Source organism: Paramormyrops kingsleyae, chromosome 23 (genome assembly GCF_048594095.1).
Source record: "Paramormyrops kingsleyae isolate MSU_618 chromosome 23, PKINGS_0.4, whole genome shotgun sequence".
In the NCBI taxonomy this organism is placed as follows: Eukaryota; Metazoa; Chordata; class Actinopteri; order Osteoglossiformes; family Mormyridae; genus Paramormyrops; species Paramormyrops kingsleyae.
In genome coordinates, this window is record NC_132819.1 from 4,420,997 (window position 1) to 4,445,445 (window position 24,449).

The following is a 24,449-nucleotide window of genomic DNA, read 5'->3' on the forward strand; positions in this document are numbered from 1 at the left end:
GCTGCTGTCAGGCAGACCGGACTGCAGGGTGAGGGCCTGCTGCTGTCAGGCAGACCGGACTGCAGGGTGAGGGCCTGCTGCTGTCAGGCAGACCGGACTGCAGGGTGAGGGCCTGCTGCTGTCAGGCAGACCGAACTGCAGGGTGAGGGCCTGCTGCTGTCAGGCAGACCGGACTGCAGGGTGAGGGCCTGCTGCTGTCAGGCAGACCGGACTGCAGGGTGAGGGCCTGCTGCTGTCAGGCAGACCGGACTGCAGGGTGAGGGCCTGCTGCTGTCAGGCAGACCGGACTGCAGGGTGAGGGCCTGCTGCTGTCAGGCAGACCGGACTGCAGGATGAGGGCCTGCTGCTGTCAGGCAGACCGGACTGCAGGGTGAGGGCCTGCTGCTGTCAGGCAGACCGAACTGCAGGGTGAGGGCCTGCTGCTGTCAGGCAGACCGGACTGCAGGATGAGGGCCTGCTGCTGTCAGGCAGACCGGACTGCAGGGTGAGGGCCTGCTGCTGTCAGGCAGACCGGACTGCAGGATGAGGGCCTCGACCAGCAGGCTGTGAACCATCCTGTCATCCTTTTCCACATCCGTACTCATATTCGTGTGGCCAATTATTCTCTTTATTATTTATTGTTCTAACTTGCACACCGTTTATTAGTACTGTGTCGTTTGTCGCCATTTCCTGCATACTTTCTATTGCACCACTGTCTCATCTCGTTGTGTTTCATCATGCTCTGTCTCATTTGCGCCACTTCACAGCTGCTGCTGGAGGACCTTAAGTTTTTCACACACGTTTTTCATGCACTTGTACCTATCAAGCGTCAAGTGATGTGACAAAGTGATGTGACTCGATTTAAGGTCTTTCTGAAGTTGTTTCTGCGTGAGGTGCAAACTGCAGATTCAAATGCAAGCAGCAAGTGGAAACGCTGCGATCTCGTGCCTTCATGCCAGCTTAATTTATGTATCACCTCATTACACGTTTGTGAAAGAACAGATATTTTCCCTATGGGTGATAACAATAACAGCAGATGGCGGTGAATATATTTTCTAGCACGTACCTACAGCGGCAGCGTGCTGTACCAGCGCATGCTCCACAACCTCACCTGACCTGTACCTACAAAAACAGCAAGATTTTGCACAAACCTTTGGCATTTGAGTGCTGGAAAACGAGTTCCAGCAAGCTCACATGCTGACTGATCACGAGCTTTCAGGACAAACTATTGTGTAGAATTTGACTGCCATTGTGTGTGGATCTTTCGAGTAATTTGCCTGCCAGTCCAAACCCATTAGGGGTGGTTAATTCAGATGGGTGTAGGTTCTTGTCAAGTCAGCTTACACACAGACACACAGTGAAATAAAATAGCATTTGTCAGACTCTTAAATGCCCTTAAAGGGGTTTCACCTCCATGGGCTTTGAAAGCTGCTCAAAGCACCTGACTCTGGTAACCAATGGCGCAATGAGCTCACAATGCATTGAGGTGTCGCCCCCAGAGACCTGCTACCATTACAACCATGCAGCCCTGAGCGATAATTGCGTTTTTTGGGAGGATAGTCAGTGTCATCTTATTGATGTCCTTCTGCTATGACGTAGGCAACCCATGTTTGATCTGTGTTACATACAAAAATAGCCTGTTTTTCATGCCCAGCTAGCACATGTTTTTCATGTATCACTAACACCGGGAGACTCATTGCTCTGATTGACCCACCCTCCTTCCAGGCTGTCGCGCATTTCGGAACCTGAGTCAGCCTACATGACCTTTCTGAGTGACCTTCTTGTAGAAGGACACTGAAGAAGCAAAAAAACTAATTCAATATGCATGCGTCTTGGATACTGCTTGGGTTCCTGATATATTACACAGCGAATTTAGTACAACTTATAGCCATCAGCTGTGTCTGTCTGGAAGGCAAATTTCACCCCGAATGGTTTTGAGTTCATCTTTTTCATCATGAGCGAGCATCGAGCGATTACAATGGAAATTCTATCACGCAGGCCTTGAAAAGAGGATCAGCGTTTGGTGCCTCTGTGTTTCGATGTTTGGTGTCACTAAAAGGACATTTGTGTTTATGGATAATAAAGTAAATGATGTTCTGGCCTGAGTTTGGTGCTGAGTAGCTGCTGTGGTTGTAAAGATCTGTTAGTCAGGTTTGTTCGTTCTTGGTGTTCCAAGAATGTAAGGAATGGCCTAGACGATGAGGAAATTCTCACTGGGGTTTTGGTGAAACTCTGATCCACAAGCAAGGAAACATGAAAATCCTTGAAAATCCAACTGTTTCTTCTAGTAACCATAAACATGATGATTGATGTATGAGATTTCAATGGAGTCACTTTCTATAAATCCGTTATTGAAGTTTTGGAATTTTACTGTAGTGTACCATTATCTTTTAATTCTATGAGACCTTTTATTACCTTTTTACAAGATCCAAGGAACTCTGAGGCTGAAATTCTCATTTGTGCTCCTTTGATGGATCATTGTTAGGAAGCCGCTGACATGTCCAATTAAGCGCTCAGTTGCCTCGTCCCTCTAGAGCTCAGACAGGGCTAAGTGCAGTTGATTCTAGGATTGTTCTGTTCCAGCAGTGTGTGATAAGCGCTTTATGAACAGCACTGTATGTGTCCATGTCATTTGGGTTTCTGATCTGTGCAATAATGTACCTAGAAACTAGGTTTATTTATGTATAATTTTACATTCCAGGGGGGCCCTGTCAAGCGCAGCTTCAGGGTATCCATGTCCAGTTCAAAAACCAGTACTGAGAGAAACTTCAGTGCAGCATAACTGTGAATGCCCACATCCATCCATTTATTCATCCATCCATCCATCCATCCATCCATCCATACAAAGCTCTTATCCAGTACATGGTTGGGCGGGGGTGCTTGAGCCTATCCTAGGCAGCACAGAATTCAGATGCATCACATTAAGGGGGTCTTGTAGGGAGGATGCAGGATGGAGTTACTTAGACCTGCTGGACGCCATGTTTTTGTGGTACAGGAAAGCAAGGGTCCCTGTTTTTCTGGAATGTTCTGGGAAGAGTATTTCCAGGGAGATTAACTTCCCAAATATATTATTAGGAGGGTGCTTTATCCCCTGCCCCCCACATGCCAGCTCAGTGATGCAGGTTCAGCATGGAATTTGGGGCTCATTGGTGCACAGGGACGCTCAAGGGCATCCTCACTCCCCCCCCACATCCTCATCCCCACCACATCCTCATCCCCGCGCCATCCTCATCCCCGCCCCATCCTCATCCCCGCCACATCCTCATCCCCCCCCACATCCTCATCCCCGCCACATCCTCATCCCCACCACATCCTCATCCCCGCCACATCCTCATCCCCCCCACCACATCCTCATCCCCGCCCCATCCTCATCCCCACCACATCCTCATCCCCGCCCCATCCTCATCCCCGCCACATCCTCATCCTCCCCCACATCCTCATCCCCGCCACATCCTCATCCCCCCCCACATCCTCATCCCCGCCACATCCTCATCCCCGCCACATCCTCACCCCCATCAAATCCTCACCCCTGCCACATCCTCACCCCCGCCACATCCTCCTCCCCACCACATCCCCCTAAAATTCCCTGTTAAATTAGGCACAGAGCAAACCCACATAACAGACACTGATGTCAAGGTGAGCTGTAGCCCTCCGGCGTGCACTAGCAGTGCGGATGTGGAGCTAGGGATTCAGACCATCTGGATACTTTGTGCAGAGCAGAGTCCCTCTGAAGCAGCTACTACATGAAAATGCCCTTTGGGGTAAGCAAAGAGTCCATACCCCTAGCTAATACGGAACACCAAGGAGATGATGTCATTGGAGTTTGTGTATTTCGCTCTGCCTGCACAAGGTGCTGTCTTGCCCTCCAGGGTGGCAGTGTGGCAGAATTATAATCACAGTTGCCTCAATCCCAGCAATGGAGTCACTGCGACCCCGGGAGGGACTGGTGCTCTGCGGACGCTGCTTCTGTATTTTTGAGTTCCTCTTCCTTATGTTAGTGGCAGTGTGCAGTTTCCACATTGCTGATATGTCTGACAGCTCCTACACAAAGATTTACTGTCTCTGCTTCATTCATTCTCTGTTTTCAGCTAATGCTTCTGGGGTCGAAACCCAGCTGTTTATGTGCGATAAATGTGTCAGGTGCATCCATCCAATTTTCCAGAACCGCTCATGCAATACAGGGTCACGGTGAGCCTGTTCCTGGAAGCACAGGGCACAAAGCAGGGGATACCCTGTATGGGATGTCAGCCAATCAGAGGGCACACATTCATTCACACATTATGGGGTATTTCCAAACAACAGGGAGGCCATGCAAACTCACGCAGAACCAAAAGAAGTGAACCCATAACCTGTGAGATCACAGCAGGGCTTTAGCCCTACTAAAATGTCCTTTAGTGTCCTCCCCCCAAATAAATGTACACTACTTAGTTTAAGCAGTGTGTTCTCATTCACTGAGCTAATGATTTACCCCCCTGTCACAATCCTCCAGTGATACTCCTGGCATCTCAGCACTAACCACAGAATTAATAGATAAAAATTGTTTGGTTTTTTTTATAGCTACTTTAGCACACACAGGTTTATTGAGAGTTAGCTAGGGCAGTTGTCTTTTTGGGAGTTTGCACAAATTATTGTGGTAACATTCGCTGTCCATGCAAGCATGATGCATCTTACCAGGAATGTTGATATGAGTAGAAGTGAAAGCACAAAAAGTATTATTTAGATGCATAATACAGCAATCAAGCTATTAAGTTACAAAACCTGTTAAAGGCAAAAAAAAGTTCCATTTCCCTGAGCTTGGTAATTATTAAAATGATATTTCTGAGTGTTCAATTCTTTGCCATGGCAACCCTTCAAGTCCAGATCTGTTGAGAAGTATGCATGATTAAGGCAGCAAACTGGATGATGAGTCACTCACTGCCTTTGTTCTGCATCACTCTGCGCCTGATTGAATCCTTAGTGTCACCCAGGAGTGACGTGAGGAGGCAAACGGTAATTTGTGGCCCTTTACACTGTTGGCTAGAGTAAACAAAGTCATCATACACATTGTTATACACTTGTTTTCAGTAGTGTGGTGTAGAAATTTATATTTCAGGAATGGAAAGGAGTCACAGCAATAGAGGAATGCTATGTTCTCCTAATTGGGCTTGAGTTATTTTGAGGGTAGCTGGAGACAGTGTGGAATCGCCCTTCACTGGGAACACTTGCTGGTGATCATAGATTGTTCTGGACTGTATTTATATTTTCTCTCCAACCCCTGAAAAATTACCCAGTAATTCTGCAAGGGGCTGAGCCGATCTAAGGATCAAATCCTAGAATCGCTCTAGCTGCAGGAGCCAGACAAATATGGCTTTTCCTGCCTCGTGGCTTGGCATTGCTTCACTCCGTCGTAACGGCAGAGTACATATAGTGGCACAGCGTCTAGGTGTTTAGCATCAATATGTAGTTAGAGTATGGAATAGTCTTCCTGCTAGTGTAGTGGAAGCTAAAACCATGGGTTCCTTTAAATCAGAGCTAGATAAGATTTTAACAACTCTGAGCTATTAGTTAAGTTCTCCCCAAACGAGCTTGATGGGCCGAATGGCCTCCTCTCGTTTGTAAATTTCTTATGTTCTTATGTTCTTATCAGGCTAATGGTTCGCAGCTACATTGGTAGGAACCCTTCCAAAGGATTAATCGGCAGGGCCTTAGTTACTTAGTCACTTCTCCATTTTCACTAAAGGCTGTCAAATGGGCATCATAGAAAGCCCTGGTCCCACAAATATCCCAGCCCTTCCCCTATGCTCTGTGACACCTGACTGGTACAGGTACAGCAATCACATGCCCTTCAGGCTGTAGATGTAGTGCTTCACCTGATCTTCTCCTTCTTTCTCTGTATATTTTCCCACTTTTATATGGGGCAGTGATGTAGTGCTTCACCTGATGAAGATAAAGAAGACCTGAAAACTCTATATCTGTAAAAAGCAGTGGCTTGGGTGCCCTTCCCGTATCTGTAAAAAGCAGTGGCTTGGGTGCCCTTCCCATATCTGTAAAAAGCAGTGGCTTGGGTGCTCTTCTCGTATCTGTAAAAAGCAGTGGCTTGGATGCTCTTCCTGTATCTGTAAAAAGCAGTGGCTTGGGTGATCTTCCCGTATCTGTAAAAAGCAGTGGCTTGGGTGCTCTTCCCGTATCTGTAAAAAGCAGTGGCTTGGGTGCTCTTCTCGTATCTGTAAAAAGCAGTGGCTTGGATGCTCTTCCTGTATCTGTAAAAAGCAGTGGCTTGGGTGCTCTTCCCGTATCTGTAAAAAGCAGTGGCTTGGGTGCTCTTCCCGTATCTGTAAAAAGCAGTGGTTTGGGTGCTGTTCCCATATCTGTAAAAAGCAGTGGCTTGGGTGCTGTTCCCATATCTGTAAAAAGCAGTGGCTTGGGTGCTGTTCCCATATCTGTAAAAAGCAGTGGCTTGGGTGCTCTTTCCGTATCTGTAAAAAGCAGTGGCTTGGGTGCTCTTCCCGTATCTGTAAAAAGCAGTGGCTTGGGTGCTCTTCCCATATCTGTAAAAAGCAGTGGCTTGGGTGCTGTTCCCATATCTGTAAAAAGCAGTGGCTTGAGTGCTCTTCCCGTATCTGTAAAAAGCAGTGGCTTGGGTGTTATTCCTGCATCTGTAAAAAGCAGTGGCTTGGGTGCTGTTCCCAGATGAACAGGGGCTTCCGTGTAAGAGGGCTGGAGATGTTGGATTTTAAAACTGCTGATTTATGCAGCTGGGTGTTTATTGATATACAGGTTACAGAGAATTCCTACAGCTAGACAATTCTTGATCTTTTCCCTAAAAGTCCATCTCATCAAACACTTATCTGTCTTCCAGCTTTAGCTACTCTAATGTGTATGTCTTGTGTAAGACTAATTCATTGTGGTGCAGTGATTAGCACTGTCGCCTCACACTTCTGGGACCATCTCTGTCTTGGCTCTCCATGTTATCTTGGGGTTTCTGGAGTACTGGGGGAAGGTTAACTGCAGTCACTAAGTTGCCTGTAGATGTGTGACTGTGCCCTGTGATGGATTGGCACCCCATCCTGGGTTGTTCCCTGCCTTGTGCCCATAGGCTCCATGATGAGCTCCAGCCCCAACCCCCCACCCCGACCCTGAATAGCCCAAGCGGTTTCAGCAGATGGATATGTAATGGCCCACAGGTGTCTTTCATGCAGCCCCCCATTGTGGTGGCTACTGTCCTGCACATCTGACTTGATGCTTCTCTCTGGTCCATTGAGCTGTGGAGCCTCTTTTTAAATCACAATGGCAGATTCCTAATGGGTCTAGAAATACCCTCCCAGCATCCATCCAAAGAACGCCCATTTGAAGCCAGCAGAACTTTGCATATATTCTTGGCCTGTTGTCTGTAGATACCCAAAGCATCTCGCCATGGCTATAATGCGCCTGTCATGTTCTAATGCCGATATGAGCACGTGAACATTTCTGCTCGCAGTTGGATTTGCAGACACCTGCAGTAGCAGAACCGGGTGCCCTTGTGTAGGAGGGTCTCTTAGCTGAGATCTCCTACTCTTACCTTCGCTGTCCCTGTTGATCATTGCATTGGATGCACTTGAAGTATAATCCAGAAATCATCCCTGTAGCTGCCATAAAACCTTGTTTGTTCCATGTATGATTTCCCTGGAGTTCACACACTGTTTTTTAACAGTGTTTGAGATGCAGAGGCTCCTTGGCATGCATTCATCTTCACATTCATCTTCCTCCCGGCGGGTTGCAAACAGCTCCCATGGAGCCCAAGACCTGAGAGGCTCACAGGGTTGAGACATGTTGTGTAAAACACACCAGGTGCCTGGTCAGGGCTGCGAGGGCCTGCATGCGACGTCGCAATAAAAATGCAGCTTTTTTTTGGTTAAACACAGATGGGTTCCCAGGGGGCACAGAAGAAAGCTGTGGCTCATGTCAGGGAGGCGACATTGGGCCTCATTTCCTGTTGGCACAGCAACCCCTTCCTGTCAATTACACCCCTCCAGCGGTCAGTTTATTTTATTTATTGTTCTTTATTTATATATTTTTTTGTATCTCTGTCTCGGGTTTTTCTATGGCAGTGTTTTCTATCTGTCTGCCTAAGGGTTTCCAACCGAAACGAATATTTCCTGATGTTTCCTGCCTGTCACTCTTCCACCCCCCAGGTCCGTACTGGGGCCCATTTCATCTGATGGCTCCCCTGTGGACCATGTCTGTGGATTTGCAGGGATGTATTCCATTCTGCACATGCTTGCCTGTGTTATACATCTACACTCTACAAGGTGGCAGTATTTCCGTTTTTAGCTTGTGTTGCACACCTACAGTTTCCTACAAGGCATATTATACATACAGGTGAGAGAAAGATGTTTATTATGGAAATGTACAAGTATACCTGAGACTAGAGCAATTAAGAGCACCTGAAATATGCCGAGAAATATCTGAGAGAGGGTTTTATCTATGCGGAACCGCAGACCATGATGCCTCGAGGGTGCTGCCCTTTATATTAGGTTATGCATGCACCGCGGCACAGAGCTCACCCCGGCCGCTCATGGTTGGCCCTCGCGGCGGCGCTGTGTGGGAGGGGCTCTGGTGCGTCAGCTTCACTGCCAAGCTAATGGGCTTCCTCAGCTGCCAGCTAATGGCCCAATCTGTTCCAGTCTCTCCTGCCCCCCTCCCCCGCCCCCTTCTCGTGTTTGGAAGGAGTCCCTCGAGATGCAAGAGACGTCACTCTCTCTCTCTTTCTCTCTCTCTCTCTCTCTCTCTCTCTCTTTCTTTCTCTTCTTTCCATCTGCTCATAGTTTAACCCTTAAGACTCGCCTCCGCTGCCACCATCCCAGTATGTCCAACTGGGATGGCATTCTGGGAGATTAGCGGTTTTATGCGGCCGGTCTCATAAGCCCTAACATGAGCTACGTACCACATAATTAGTAGGGTTACATCTGCTTATCTTCCGCTTACTGTAGCAGACCGCTGCAGGCCTGGCAAGGTTTGTCATTGTTACTTCGGCGTTTTAATTAAATAGGCTTTTCCCATGAAGCTGTAGTCAATAAAAAATGAATGAATTCATCCAAGTTCTGGCATCACACAGTAGGATGGTGCTGTGGCTCCTGATTGGCTGAGAATTGAGGGAGTCGTTTGGCCACATTCACATGTAACCGTACACATGGCAGAGCTTCATTCGGCGCTGCCTGTCCTTGGTACTGTTATGGCTGTTCGTAGCATTTCACCAAGGTGCTCAGACTCTCGTTATCTCCAGCTCCTCTGCTCTCGCCTTATAATAGCTGCCACTCAGCCACCTTTGTGGTTGTTTTCTTCTCAGCTGGATCTGGGCCACCTTGATAAACAGGCATTTTTCCAAGTGAGGGGGACTTTGTGCTGTGGTAGAACTCTGCCCTGTTGGGTGGCAAGGATGGGAGATCAGTTTTGAAGGTCCAAATTTGGGCACCATCAGTTGCTATGAAAACAGCAAGGGGGTCTTAGTCGTATTTTTGGTCTAATAAGAGGCACCTTGATTTTTTGAGATCTGACAGGTTCTAAAGAACATGTTAGTGGCTTTTTGCCATACTGTGGACCTCCCCGTCTCCCCCATTCCTCACGGGGAACTGTCTTCACATTAAAATTCCAGTGGTCTATTTTTGCAGGCCTTAGAAAGAACAAGAAATATATGTGATGTTTGAAATGCAGGCGTCATCTGAGAGCTTTGATCATCGTCTGAACAGTGGAACAGGAATGTAAAATCTGCTGCAGGATGAACCATGTCATTGTGCATAAAAGTGAAATTAAATCATTTTATACAAAACCTGTAAACCGTACAACCCACAATTTCCGTTATTCAATCCTCATCCCAAAAAAGTTCAGATTTTTATATAATAACAGTAAAGGTCATACATTTAAAACTGTCTGAGATAACATTACCTTTTTTCAAAGCAAATTTTTTCCTGAGCTGTTGTAGAACAGAATAATGGAAACCCCATATGAAACAAGGAAAAAATAGCTAGATCATAACTAGAAAGGTGAGTCATTCATCTTAATGCCCATTATGAGTATTTGTCAGATAATATGGAAATTGGACAATAAGCACTATGTATGGGCTCAAAGCAACATGAGGCAATGAAAAGGACAGTTCTCAACGTACCAAAGAGCTGTCGGTGCATTGGTCCATAGAACTTTAAAATGATTTAACGTACAAAGGGGAAGAGTCTGAAAAATCATGATGGCATCTGATTCCTGATTGGCAAAGAAGAGCAGCAGGTGGACGTTGAAGCTCCCCAACAGGGATCGATGGATGCTGACTGGGATAACTGCTAAATACCACAAAGCTACACAAACCAGTAGAAACTTGGCAGGGAAACCGTAATGGTATGAATAGCCATCTTGCGGGAGTCTTTAGACATTTGCTTTGCACGTTGTATATTAGCCAAGGGATATGAGGCCATTTGCAGCGCGAGATGCACCCTATAGTGCAAACACTCTTCCCTTATAATGTTCCCGTATCCTAAGGTGACAGTGTCCCCACACATACTGCGCGACAAACCAAAGAGCGCTAGCATGAAGTCGAACACAATCTACCCCATAGCCTCCCGGTCAGCATTGAGCCTTTATGGAAGCTCTGGATGGCACCACAGATTTTGGTCTCCATCATCTCCAAAGACCTGGAGACTTTTCCTCATGAAGGGTGTTTGTCAGCCTGCGTACCAAGACCGTTCTTGTGTTCTTGTGTTCTCGTGTTCTCGGGTTCTCATGTTCTCGTGTACCCGTTTGACGTCACCTTCCATTGTCGAGGTACAGTTCCTACACTCCAGAACAGAAGTGCAGAGGACAGTAAAAGTCCCCAGAAGTCATTATTGCCCCAAATATCAAAGATATAAGAACAATCCTATGATTCATTATAGTTCATTCTTGGGGGGCAAGTTAACAAGAATTCTCTTGCCAAGACAAGTATGATCTTTGTCTTCTTGGTATTATAAACAGCCATGGTCTATAATCCCATTACGCCCAGTTCAGGACACCATTTTGGCCGAAGCCAAACTGCCCCTGCTTTATATCTAGTCTTTTGTTAGGTGCTTCTGTTTTTTTGCCTACCGCTGATTCCCAGCACAATTACCATTTCTGGTGCCCAAAGATGTATAAGCAACATTGCTCATAATTAACCTGTTAAGGAGATAATTGGTAGGTTTATTGAACCTCCAGCTAATACAGTGAGCAAGGTGAAATTGGCTGTAATTGTTACATTGTATTTCAGCTAACGTTTTAAGAACAAATATACAACGGAAGATAAGTGTTTGATTGCCATTACGCATACCAACTCTTTATGCTTCTCCTGTGGAAAAATCCATAATTAAAAAAAATCTGTTGACGTCTGAGAGTGGTGTTGCTATGGGAACCTGACAGCAGTCTTTTGCTGTCATATTTTGTTATCGAACTAATAACACAATATTGGTCCTTGAAAAGCAATTAAATATTTGCATAATGGGAGATGATGGCCGAGTAAACGAACTGACCGGTGATGCTGTCAGGGGAGATGCAGGGACTGGGGTGGGGGTGGGGGGGTGAGAGGGGGGGGGGGGTCTTATCTCCACTGACACCTGTGCCAGAGTGATCAGAGAAAGGAGAGAAATTCTTTCTATGACAGACTGCGGCTCCTGGTTGCCAAGGTACCCCAGTATAACCAAAAATCCAACAATACAGAAATCAATAAATATCTCCACACCAATCAGCCGTAACATTAAATCCACTGAGAGGTAAAGTGAATAACATTGACTATCTTGTTAAAATGGCACCTGTCAAAGGTGCCCTTATATATTAGACAAGTGAACAGTGAGTTCTTGAAGTTGATGTGTTGGAAGCAGGAAAAATGGGCAAGCATAAGTATCTGAGCAACGTTGACAAGGAGTTTTGAAGAAGGTGGCCTGGTCTGAGTCACATTTTGGATGGCCAGGTGCGTGTTGGTTATTTAACTGGAGAAGAGATGGCACCAGGATGCACTATGGGAAGAAGGCAAGCCAGCGGAGGCAGTGTGACGCCCTGGGCAATGTTCTGCTGGGAAACCTTGGATCCTGGCCTTCATGTGGATGTTACCATCTACCTAAACATTGTTGCAGACCCAGTACAGACAAGTTTCCCGATGGCCTCTTTCTGCAGGATAATGTTTCCTGCCACACTGCAGAAATTGTTCAGGAATGGATTGAGGAACATGAAGAGTTCAAGGTGTTTACCTGGCTTCCAAATTCCTCAGGTCTCAATCCGATTTAGCATCTGTGGGTCGTTCTGGACAAACAAGTCTGATCCATGGAAGCCCCACCTCACAACTTCTAGGATCTACTGCTAATGTTTTTATGTTATGTCAGGTCAGTGTATATTAATGATATATCCATATAATGGGGTATAGTTACTGTTAGTATTTTATTACTCAAAATTTGGATATATATAAGCATTGAGATTTAATGATGACTTGTATACTGTTTTGGGTGTTTGTGTAAGAGGTCACATGTTAATGAAGTTAGATATGCCTTTGAATGCACGCCCTGCTAATCTCTCAGCTCGACTCATGGTCTCATTATGGGCTGGATTAGCCGTTTGCCTTCTGGTCGCTGCCATTCATCGCCAGATAAGGTGCTGATGAGAAAATAATAAGAGCAGCAGACGCAGTTGGTTTGGACGTCGGCTTCAGCCACACTGGAGAGACAGGGAGGATTCCGATAGGGATTAAAACATATAATGATGGCAGCATGTTGTGTGGTCTCGTGCCATCAAGCTGTCCGGCTCTAGGGAAACGCTAACAGCAGATCAGTCACATGCAGGTAGGAGACACCTTCGGCCATTTGATGATGATATGTGATGAATTCATAGGTCCTTCACAGAAGCGGCAAGCTGACACAACTAATGGCGCTAAGCAAAGTATCCAAATGAGGACATATTTCCACCAGAACCAGACGAAGACATTTGTAAAATCTTACACTCAGTTCGACAGTAAAAGCTGGCACCAGAGAGTTTCCATCCATCCATCCATCCATCCATCTTCTAGCTGCTTCCCCTTGTCAGTGTCACAGGGGGCCCTGGAGCCTTTTCTGACATTAAAAACCGGCCTGAGCCTCACACAATCCTCCAACCGCAATCCTGCATTCAGTCCTGCAAATATTTGCTCACTATAAGTGTACCGATCGATCGGCCAATCAGCAGCTCCCAAATCATTTCACGACTCCGCTCCCCTTTGTACCCTAAACACCGAGGCGCTGTGGCCACCTGGTCTGTCTTGCCTCCCAGAAAGGCCACTGCATCACCTGGCGCAAAGATCGAATGACGCAGCCCCAACCCACGCCCCTCCCCCACCCCATTGCCTGTGCGACTGCTGCAGCGTTTGCTGCATTCACTAGCCACCCATCCCACTCTTAAAAGGACTTTGTCCTCCCCCCGTGTCGCCATCATCATCTCATGGCCAACAAACTACATCATTGCCTTGGTTTTGGGCCAAAGGAGACAAACGCTAATTTTTTTCAGCCAAGAGCAGCAGGGAGCAGGAATCGTGTTAATCGGGGGGTGGGGGGGGGGCGTCTGGCGGCCGACACGGATTCATAATTAGAATGAGAGCGAGGAGCGCGGCCTCTAGCCGGCGGGAGGGGGTGCGGACCCGTTTGGGCCGTCTCCTGGCGCCAGTGGAGCAGAGCGGACACCATTACCGGACACGTCCTTCATTTACGCTCATGAGCGCCTCTGATCTGCGGGTCACGGGCCTGTTTTATTTTTACCACATGGGTTGTCTGTGTCGCACCAACCTGCTTTTGTGCTGACGTATGGAAGCTGACATACAGGAGCACTTCTTCCTGGTGGGGTCTGAGCCCCTCCTCTCTTTCTTCAGCGAAATGTTGCTTTATTTCCCACCTGTATAGGTACATTGGAATGCTTATTTTCACATATCCACACACACATACACACACACACATTCACGAAGAGCGAAGCTTGGGGTGCAGGTATTCAAACAAGCAACCTTCTGATCACAGACCCAGAGGTCAAACCGGCTGAGTTACACACTAGCTGGGTGTTGAAGTAAAGGATGGACAAACATATTAAGTTGAGATTAAATCCATTCCCTTTGATGGATTTTACATATATTCACTTTTATCTTGTATCTCAAGGTCCAAACAGCCGGATCTCCGAGGGATTTTCATCAGAACACTGTAACTTTACCCTCACTTTGAAAAACACTTTTCTAAACCCATAGCTGACTCCTGAGATCAAAGGCAGGTGTAAATTCTGGATTGATTGCAGTCTGTATGTCATGCACGTCTGGTGAGTGGTTTGAATAGCACAATTGCCCTGGAATAGTTTTGGCCAGACATGAATACATTAAAATGGATTTGATTGTCTGTGAAGAGTTCTTCTGTGTTTGTGCGTGTATCAATTGAAACGGATCTTAACTTTGTTTTATACAGTAGGGCGATATTGATTTTGGAATGAGCCATTTAACAGGAGATGAGGCTCAAATCCTGTGATATATAAGACAAACGCAAAGACGTTAAGTTGATGTCTCAGCCAGATGAGAGATTTTTTTCTAGTTGCTGCAGTTCCCCAGTAACCAAGGCTGTCAATTCTCTTCCTATTGATTTTCCCAGCAACCATTGCACTTTACATCATGGATGTTTTACGTAACTCACTGGAGCCGCAAAAACTGCCAAGTCAATTAAGAGTTTTGTGTTTGCACTGACTATAGTGACGCATGACTCGTCTTTCAGTATGGGGCAGCTGGTACTGATTGCTCATGTGATACCGGACTTCCTGTGAGCTCAGACCCCAAATGGTTTACCTTTGTACCATTAAAATGTATACAGTTAGCTAGTGTCTGCGCTTGTGTTCTTGTTGCATCACTGCTCTGTCAGCTCTTGAAGGCAGATCTGAGTTTTGCTTCCTTCTTCAAAGGCATCGATCTCTTCAGGGTTTCAGTGGAGGCTGTGAATTCGGGCCTTTTAGTGTCACGTCTACCAATGGGAGGTCACTGCGCGTGCAGGCCAGCCACTGACGTCAGCGCTCACATCCAGATGCCGGCGCCGTCGCACGCGAGCCCCAGCCCCGCCTCCTTTTTCATCAAAAAAATAAATAAATGCGTCAGAAGCCACAGCTCTTTAGCCTAAAAATAGAGACTCCCTCACATCTGCCGACTGGCGGCTGGGGGCTGAGTCCCGCCCACCGGCAGAAACACGCCATCATGGCGGCAGAGAGCCGGGGACAGTGAGAACATCATCTGTGGCCTCTCTGCGGCTCTCATTCTTTCAGCTGCCACTGTCGATCTTGTCCTTTCTTCTCTCCGTTGTTATTCTTGCCGATCCATGGCTTTTTCTTTAGTCTTTCGTTTTCCTCTCCCTCGCGTTGCTCTCATTCTCTCCTCTTTCTGTTATTTCACTCTTCTTTTGGTCTGACTCCCATTCTTTTGCCTCTCTGTCGCCCTGCCTTATCGCTCTCTCTGTCGCCAGCTCCTTCACCCCTCTCTGCGATTCCTCCCCCTTTCTTTTCTCTTTACTGCCCATGATGGAAGCTCCAGGTGGACCAGAGACTCGAGCTTGATGGAAATGTTTATCCAGAGCAGGGCAGCTCATTCGAAGGTCGTCTTTGACATTCTAAGCAGATAAGCAATGGTGCCGTTATTGTTTATGTGTGTGGCTCTGCAGGTTCGGACACTGTGCCTGAGATCGGAAGGTCGCTGGCTCAAATCCCAGAGTCGGCAGGGTGATGTTGCCTCTTAACCCCCTCGATTGCCCCAGGGACCGTCTGACAATTCTCAACAACTTGCATCATTTTGCATAATAGCTTCTGCTAAATAAATCAGATGTAAAAGAACAAGACAAACCTTAGTCCTGTAAATAAGCGACAGTTTTTTGCATAATATTTTTATTTATGTGCAGTTACATATCCGTTTTGGAGGTTCTCTGATCCCCTGTGATATTAAAACCCTGCTCTAAATAGCTGTTCATTACATAATATGCCTAATAGTTATATATTAATCCCATCCAGGGTTTGAGGGCCATGAATCATGCCCCTGGCTCTCTTTCTGGAATTTGCATGTGCTTTCTCTGGATACTCCCTTTTCCTTCCACAGCTCATGTTTATTTGGTAGGTTGAAATGGTGTCTGCAGATTACCTTTGTACCATTAAAATGTATACAGTTAGCTAGTGTCTGCGCTTGTGTTCTTGTTGCATCACTGCTCTGTCAGCTCTTGAAGGCAGATCTGAGTTTTGCTTCCTTCTTCAAAGGCATCGATCTCTTCAGGGTTTCAGTGGAGGCTGTGAATTCGGCCCTTTTAGTGTCACGTCTACCAATGGGAGGTGTATGTGTGTGAATATGTGCCCCATGGAGGGGGTCCCCTGCTTTGTGTCCTGTGCTTCTTGAAATAGGCTTCAGCCCCCTGTGAAACTCTAAAGTAGAAAATGGATGGATGGATGGATGGATGGATAGATAATAATTTTCAAATAGGGAATATCCTGTTTTTTTTCTTCTTTCCCCAGTCTGTTCTGTTCAGTAACCCGACCTTATACTCTGTGACCTTGATAGCTTAACGGGAAGCAGAGAGCAAAACATCTGTTCGGTTCATTCCCAGTATGCACGAGCACAACCATGTGAGTCATCAGCCAATAGGGGCAGCTTGTTCGAGTGGAGTGGAGAATCACATGTGCATACATGTCAATGAAACTGCATGGACGGGTAGGTGACACTGATGTTGGGTTCAGGAAAGTATCCATCCATCCATCCATCCATCCATCCATCCATCTATCTAATCTAACATCTGATGGCATATCGATCAGCGAGGTTCAAAGACCAGTGGTGCTGTGGTCCCAATGCCGTCCATCTTATGGGTTTAAAATTTGGACTGAAACACTCTCAGATCTCCGTACATTCTCTGTCAATGTGTCTCTAGTAGTGGAGCTGTTTTATTCCATTGAAATCCTTCAAAAATGCCAACAAGACCTCTGCCAACTCAGTGTTCCTCAGGTCCCTGGGCCACCTGGACGGATGTTTTGTCTTCTTACTCGTTCACTTTCAGCACTAAGCTTGGCACCTGGCCCTGAATCGTGAAAAAATCTCTTCACATATTTTACGGAAATGTTACTGTTAGAAAGGTTTACAGGAGCAACCAGGAGATAACAGGAGAAACACAGCGAGAAGCTTTTAAATCTCTCTACGTTAAATATGTGTCTCTCTACGTCTACTCTTATACACTCTACAGTGGTCCCTCCTTTTCAGACACGATAATTATGTTTGTAATTCAGCTAGTGAAGGGTCTGACATTTTGGTTTCTAATTTGATTTCTCATAAGGTTGCTTTTGTATTTTAATTCCTAGATATATTTATATTTTATATAAATATGAAATATTTCCCTGCCCTTCCGTGAGCAGACAGACAGGGTCCAGCCAGCTCCACCCCATGTTTTTACTGATGGCTGTGCTACTGGATCAGGTGTGTTTGGCTGGGAGGGCGGGGCCAGTGGTGGGGCGGGGCCAATGGCGGGGTGGAGCAGCATGAGCCCTCTTGGCCGCTGGCTATCAGGCCGAGCCTGTGCGGCCCATTAACCTTAGCGTTAGCCTCGCTGTTATTAAAGGACGTCTGGGAGCTCAGGATGTACCGCAAAGAGCCCTGCTAAATAAAGTATGACTGATAGCATAACCCTGAGTTAAACTAATAATAATACCACGGCACTGTCGAATTCTTGAATCTGATTGGTCAGAAGGGCGTCAGTTCATTTTCAGTGACTACACATGTAGTGCCAGTCAGGTGAGTCACAGAAGTAAATCAATGTGTGGTTATAATCTTTAATTCCAGGTAGCACTGCTTAAAATTCCAGACATAGAATGCAATTAAAAATTAAGGGAAACGAAATCTGTATTTTTGGCATGAAAATAATGCCTTTAACTACAAATGTGAGTTAAATTTGTCTGCTGTGCATCGGGTGGTTAAAAATATAAATTGCATGGCTTGTTGTGCATTAACCCAGTAGGTCCGGAGATGACGGGAATGTGCAGCGCTAGCAGGTTATGAACACTGCTGATGATGATGTGTGCACAGGGTGGTGGGTTTTCAGATGACACTTGTTTCATTGCACTTTTAGGGTTACAGCTAAATCTTTAGCTAGTATTCAGTTTCAGAAACTGGGCTGTTGGCAAATTGTTTTTTGTTTTTTTTTTGGTTTAGTTTTCTTACATCTTATTATAATGTTGGTTTGTTCCATCTATGTATCTAGGTCACATGTGTTTAGTGATGGTCTTGGGAGAGTCATAGTGGTGCAGCGAACAGCATTTTATTCAAAGCAACAAACATTTTGAGAAAGCAGGGTCAGGGCCTTGCTCAAGGGCCCACTGGTGACATCACTCTGCCAACCATGGGATTTGACCCAACAACCTTCTGACCACAGACATATCCTTAACTGCTGAGCCACACACCAGCCCATGTGTTTGCTCAACTAGAGGCTTGAACCCACATCCATTGGCCCATGAGTAGCTGATCCCTAAGCAGTGGAGCTGTCCTACTAATGGTGTTGGTTGCCTTGAAGCTTCAGGGTCCTGGGTTTCATACTCAGTCTAAGCTTGTCTTTCCTCTGCCTGTTATTTCATGTGCTCCGCCCCCCTGCAGTTGTTCAAAGATGCAGTGCAGGTACACTGGAATGCTTTCCTTGGCCCGACCCCATCTTGCTCACCATACCTTATGGGTCACATTGCAGGGTCAGCCAACATGTGGCATCCCTGGAGATGGATGTTACGGGCCTTTGTCAAAGGCCCACGGACATGTGACTGTTCAGAGCCCAGGACTTGAGCTGGTGACCTTCTGATCACTGTGACAAAGACTTAGCCCGCTGAGCCATTCACTGCTACCTGCCTTGAGTAGTGTGCTTCCGGGGAATAGCTCAAAGCTGCCCCCCCCCCCACTGGATAAGTGGCTATGGATGGTATGACTATCTATTCTGCCTGTGCTGGATCAGGCCCATCTGCGGGTACAAACAAAGGTGCGTTTGTTTAGTCGTGCTACAAACACTCACAAAGAGCAAAGGTCACTCTGCGGAGGAGATGGCAGATAGAACTACCACCTGAGCTTCAGAACATGCTCTGTTTTGGTTTTAAATCCATTTCTCAAGGTAAAGGCTCTGTTTAATGAGCGTTTGGGTAATTGATAGTCTGCAAATTGGATGGTTTGAATAGAGAGAACTGAGGACCTTGTAGCCATGGTGATGAGCCAAGTCTTCACTGCTGAATCACCGTCTTACCATCTGCCCATCCCCCGAAAGTCGTTGCCACGGTAAACGTTGATGCGGCGTCCGTGACATTGCAGTCACATGCCAATGTAAATTTGAATCTCGGTGCATCCAACTTCAAAAGCTGCTACTGCCATATGCCGCAGGCCCTTACAGTCACCACAGCGAGACGCCAGCTAGCATTAAAACAGGAAAAACAGCAGAAGTGCAGGGAGCAAACGTCTCTAGCGGCAACTTGATAAAACGGAGCTGAGAGGGGAATCCATCTCTCCTGTCGGGGTTGACGTGTCCAGATCGTGGTCCAGGGGACTGGAGTGTCAGGACCATCCGTCTTCCCTGCCCTCACAAATCCACACTGCTTACAATAATCATTTCTTTGCTTGGCGCAACTACGTAGAGGCGCCCGCTGAGTAAACACATCATTCTATCAATATAAAGGTTTTTTTTGTCACTTCCGTTCTGGTCCTGTTATACTTGCCGTTGATGTGCTCTGTCCTGGGGGGGGCGGGGGGGGGGGGCACAGGGCTGGGAGTTTCTGCTTTTTTGGAGGCGAGGGAGCGATGTTGGATAGCCTGGAGATGATACTAGTATAGTGCAATTTGAATAATAATAATTGATGCTTTATTGATCCCCTTGGGGAAATTGTCTTTTCGCCTCCCTCAACTTGCTCTTTGTAGAGTAAGCTGTCTGTGAAGGGCAGCCACTTGTTGGGGCACCCAGGGAGCTGGGGGTTAAGGGCCTTGCCCAAGGGCCCGCAGACGTGCTGTGGCGGGGTTTGAATCAGCGACCTTCTGATTACAGGCACACAGCCCACTGAGTCACACGCTGCTCCCATATAAGAAGACTGTCGTAATCGAGAGGTTGGTGAATGCAGTAATTAAGTGCAAAACTATAATGTTTTATAGTTCTATCAGTGCCGCAGTCTGGGGAAGAAGCATATCGAACAAAGCGTCACGCTAACACATTGCAATTAGCATTCCTGTGTGCAGACTAATGGACCTTCTGCTGGTTCTGCATGCCTGACTAATAACGCCTTCGGAAATACCAAGCTAACAAGGTTCGTGTTCTGTTGTTCCCAGGCTCGCTGCCGGTGCTGACCACAAGAGCCAGGTCTGAAACAGCAGTCGCTGACCGTGGTCCTGAAGCCACTGGCTGCTGACCGGGAAGACCACCACCAGACCCGTATGCTTTTGAAGCATCGCTAGGACAAGGCCGGCGCAGTTTCTAAGGGGCACCAGCAGAGGTCAGGCTTTGTTTACCCTTGTCTTTCAACATGGATGACGGCTACAGGGACAGAACCGCCTTCATACGGGGCGCCAAGGACATTGCCAAGGAGGTGAAGCGGCAGGCAGCGAAGAAGGTTGGGCGAGGAATGGACAGAATGACCGACGAGTACTCCAAGCGCTCCTACACGCGCTTCGAGGAGGACGATGACGACGACTACCCAGTGCAGAGCCAGGACGGGGGCTACTACCGTAGTGACAGCCGGGCCAACGATGACGAGGGGGCCCATAGCGACTCCACTGAGGGCCACGATGAGGATGACGAGATCTACGAGGGCGAGTACCAGGGCATCCCGCGGGCAGACTCGGGCAAAGAGGACGGCCAGCTGGGCGGGTCCGGGGTGCCGGCGGGCGCTCAGTTCCGGGACTTTGGCGAGACGGCGGGCGAGCGCCGGAAGGATCAGGAAGAGCTGGCGCAGCAGTACGAGACCATCCTGCAGGAGTGCGGCCACGGCCGGTTCCAATGGACGCTCTACTTCGTGCTGGGCCTGGCGCTCATGGCCGACGGCGTGGAGGTCTTCGTGGTGGGCTTTGTGCTGCCGAGCGCTGAGAAGGACATGTGCCTGTCCGAGCCCAACAAGGGCATGCTGGGTAAGAAGCCCTCTGCCGCCGTTTGTCCTCTTCTTCCGAGGAAAGCGGATTGTCCTTGTTAGCAAGGGAAGTTCTCTAAATTCAAAGAAAATGGTTTCGAACCCGGCAACACAAAACAGATACACGGTGTCAACCATGGCTGATAAAACAGAGCTGGTGCAACAATTTCTTTTTAAACTCCGCCCTAATAGCACTCACAAGTCACAAAACCGTTCAGAATCAGGGCTTACTGACTTAGAAATGCAGATTAAGCTTGTGCATAATGAAGAGAAGTTAAGAAGCTGTAGTCAATTATACACTCCTATGTGATGTGCAGGGATGCTCTAGTTGTACGTAAAAGCTTAATGCCTATCCATCAGCAGATACATCCAAGAACATACCTACTTCTGCATTGTCAGGTGATTGTTTAAATCTGACAGAATGCCTGGAAACTTAGTGGGGGGGAGGTGGCGTTAAACAGGTGCACACAGCGGGCTTTATGGACAGCTCTAAGCCTACAAACACGGTGTGTCACCCCCCAAGCGAGGAAATGGTTTGATCCACTCCAGCAGTGATGTACTAACACAGACATGAATCACTGATAAAAGGCACTAAACAGCCCATTGACATATTGACAGCGTGATGGAAGCGTTGGTCGTACAGTCACACGATAACATGCAGGGGTGTTAGTGCTCATGTCCTGGTGCAGCTTCGTCAGGGTGAAATGGAGCTTGTGGCAGGAGACTTAAATAATTACCCTTCGTATTCCAGCGGTGGGGGGGGGGGGTCCGGGGGGTTTACAGCCCCTCTAATAGCATGGAGATCTGTGCTCATATCATAATCTTTACCGTTTCATAGCAGAATGAGTGAATATTAAGCCTCTGAGTCATTTTATGTGGCAGATTGTGTTTGAATTCTGCTTTATAATCTCTGTAATGTCACTAGCATGAAATGAACAGATTTTTAAATTAAACATTTAATACAGTGGTATTATTTGTTAACACTTTGTAGATCCATTAGTGAACATGCACTAGAGTTTACAACAATCAGCCTAAAATATGTTATGATTGTAAATATTCAGTAATATTACTGGTTTATTCCTATGGTAAATATAAATCTTTTTAATATCAGAACTAAGATAACTGTAAATTAATATGGATTAGGGATTATTTGTGCATAAACAGTACATATTGTGTCTTTCAATTATTTCATAATTATTTAATGATTCCAAAATATGTATCATTTCGGTGATAAGCAACATGAATGACTCATTTGTATTTAAGGCTGTTTTTCATAAATGTATTTGTATGTGTGTGCATGCTCACTTGTGTGTGTTGTGTGGGTGTGTAGGTGTGCGTCTGTGTGCCTGTGTCTCTACCCCAGTCTCTCCCCCGCAAGGCTGTTTGCCAGTGATGTCAGAGGCCCCATTATACAACACAGCCAGAGTTCCCCGCACCTGCCCAGGTTATCACACGCTTCTGGGTCCTAATGCATGCCACCCGCCATGCTACAGGAGGGTACTCTACATCAGCAGGGCCGTTAAAGCTTATTCTCCCAAGTTAGAGGCCAACACCATCTTGGCTATAGTAGCAGGACTAAAACAGAACAAATGTCTGACCAGTAAACAAATTGCAGGCGCATACCGTTGTATACTCACTCGCTTGAGTTTAGTGTAAGAATATGCTGAGCGTTTCCATTTGCGTGGAGAAATGTTTCATGGAGTTTGGACAGCGGAGCGTGCGGAGGAAATGGAAATGGAGAGGGAAATTACACAAACATTAAAAATAAGGGAAACTGAAAGGAAAACAGCAAATGACTCATTTTCTTTTCTGTCGGATGGATGAATCCGGTAGTATCTCAAGTTGCGCTTGAGAGGATGTTTTTTTCAAATTTGCATGCATGTAGGTTCTTTTTGTGCGTCCTCAGTATGATTTTGGCTGTGAAATCCGCAGTGAGGAGCTCTGTCGAGTGAGTCAGTAACGGCACCTTGCTGGTCAGGCTGCACTCCGCTGGCCCGGCACTGACCTCTGCTGGACGCTTTGACCTTGAACCAGACGCGGGGCTCGGTTCACTTTGGCGCCGCAGCTGTGTGTGGAGCGAGCTGGATGTTATTTGCGGAGGGATTAGTTCAGCTGCGGGGGTCCAGGGGATGTTAGCTGGAGTACAGCTGGATGGAGTGAGAAATAGAGTGTTTATGTGTACATAAGGGATGTGTGTGTGATGGGAAAGTGTGCAGATGGCAGGAAAATGAAAGAGGACCGTGCCTCAGTATGGGGGGAGACAGTATCTTATTCATTGTGTGTGTGAGATGATGACTGATGCGTAAGTACAACAGATAATATTGATATAGCATTAAATAAATCAATACAGTATCTTGTAGGTTCAAATCTCAACAGTAAACTGCTTCTTCAATATGATTCAATAAATATCTTCAGGCGATTGTGTCCGTTTGTAGTGCAGGGTGCCCTACAAGTGCACCTGCTGGTGGAGAAGGAGACAGCCATTGGCTGAGTGTTTGGGGGCAGGGCGTGGCAGCTCGACGTGATTGGCTGCTCGGTCAATGCTTTGTTCTGATCTTGGATGGGGTGGGGGTTTGGTTAGAGGGGCTGGCTATGGGAGACTGGTGCTTTTCCAGCACTCAGAGGATGCGTCTGGCCCCTTGGCTGTGTGTCTCGGATTCCAGCGATCTGATTTGCCATGATGAGCTCGACAACAAAAATGAGAAAATCGTCTTATGCCTTGCAGTATCACTCTATATCTCTTCCTTACTCATAGATCAGTAGCATAAATTATTTTTAAGCATTCGTGCAGGATACTTATCAGTGGCAGGAAGCTCTTGTTTGCTTTTGTATACACTGTACAGTCTTAGGGTGAAAAGCCAAATCACTGGAATCCTCCAAGCAGCCCAAATGGAGTAATTCTGGAGTAATTCTGCTCCTTCAACTGTCAAACTATCATGGTGGGGAAAGAGGTGGAGCAGCTGTGTGCATCTCCACTCACACTGTGGGACTGAGGAGGTGGCCGTGGTTAAGGGGAGACTGGCTAGTGCAGCACCCCTCCCCCACAGCCCCCCCCCCCCCCCCCCCAAGCACCATGTTTGCACAACCCTGCACTGTCCGGGGCTCTGTAAAGCTGCCAAGGCCAAAATACATGAGCGTTTTTCACAATACACATTAAATCTGTGGTTGTGCATGTAGTGTCTCTTCATGAAAAGCATTTTGATCGGGTAATATTCATCGTGCTCCTCTTTTATCCCCTGCATCAATGTCCCTATTTTGTTTGCACTGTAGTACTCTCAAGAGGACTTGAGAATAATACGGCCGTATTTGTTCCATAAACACAATGCTAGAATGGCATGGTCAGGACAGATGTATTTGACATGATTGGAATACACAGGCTATGC

The 24,449-nt window shown here is 46.9% G+C and overlaps 1 protein-coding gene across 1 annotated transcript in view; it reads left to right on the plus strand.

Moving 5' to 3' along the window:
- LOC111853483 (synaptic vesicle glycoprotein 2A-like) overlaps window positions 1-24,449 on the plus strand; it is a 44,568-nt gene that overhangs the window by 3,405 nt on the left and 16,714 nt on the right. The window contains exon 2 of the mRNA XM_023830418.2: window positions 20,273-21,067. Coding sequence (XP_023686186.1) covers window positions 20,467-21,067 — 601 coding nt within the window. The 5' untranslated portion in view covers window positions 20,273-20,466. The remainder of the gene's footprint in view (window positions 1-20,272; window positions 21,068-24,449) is intronic.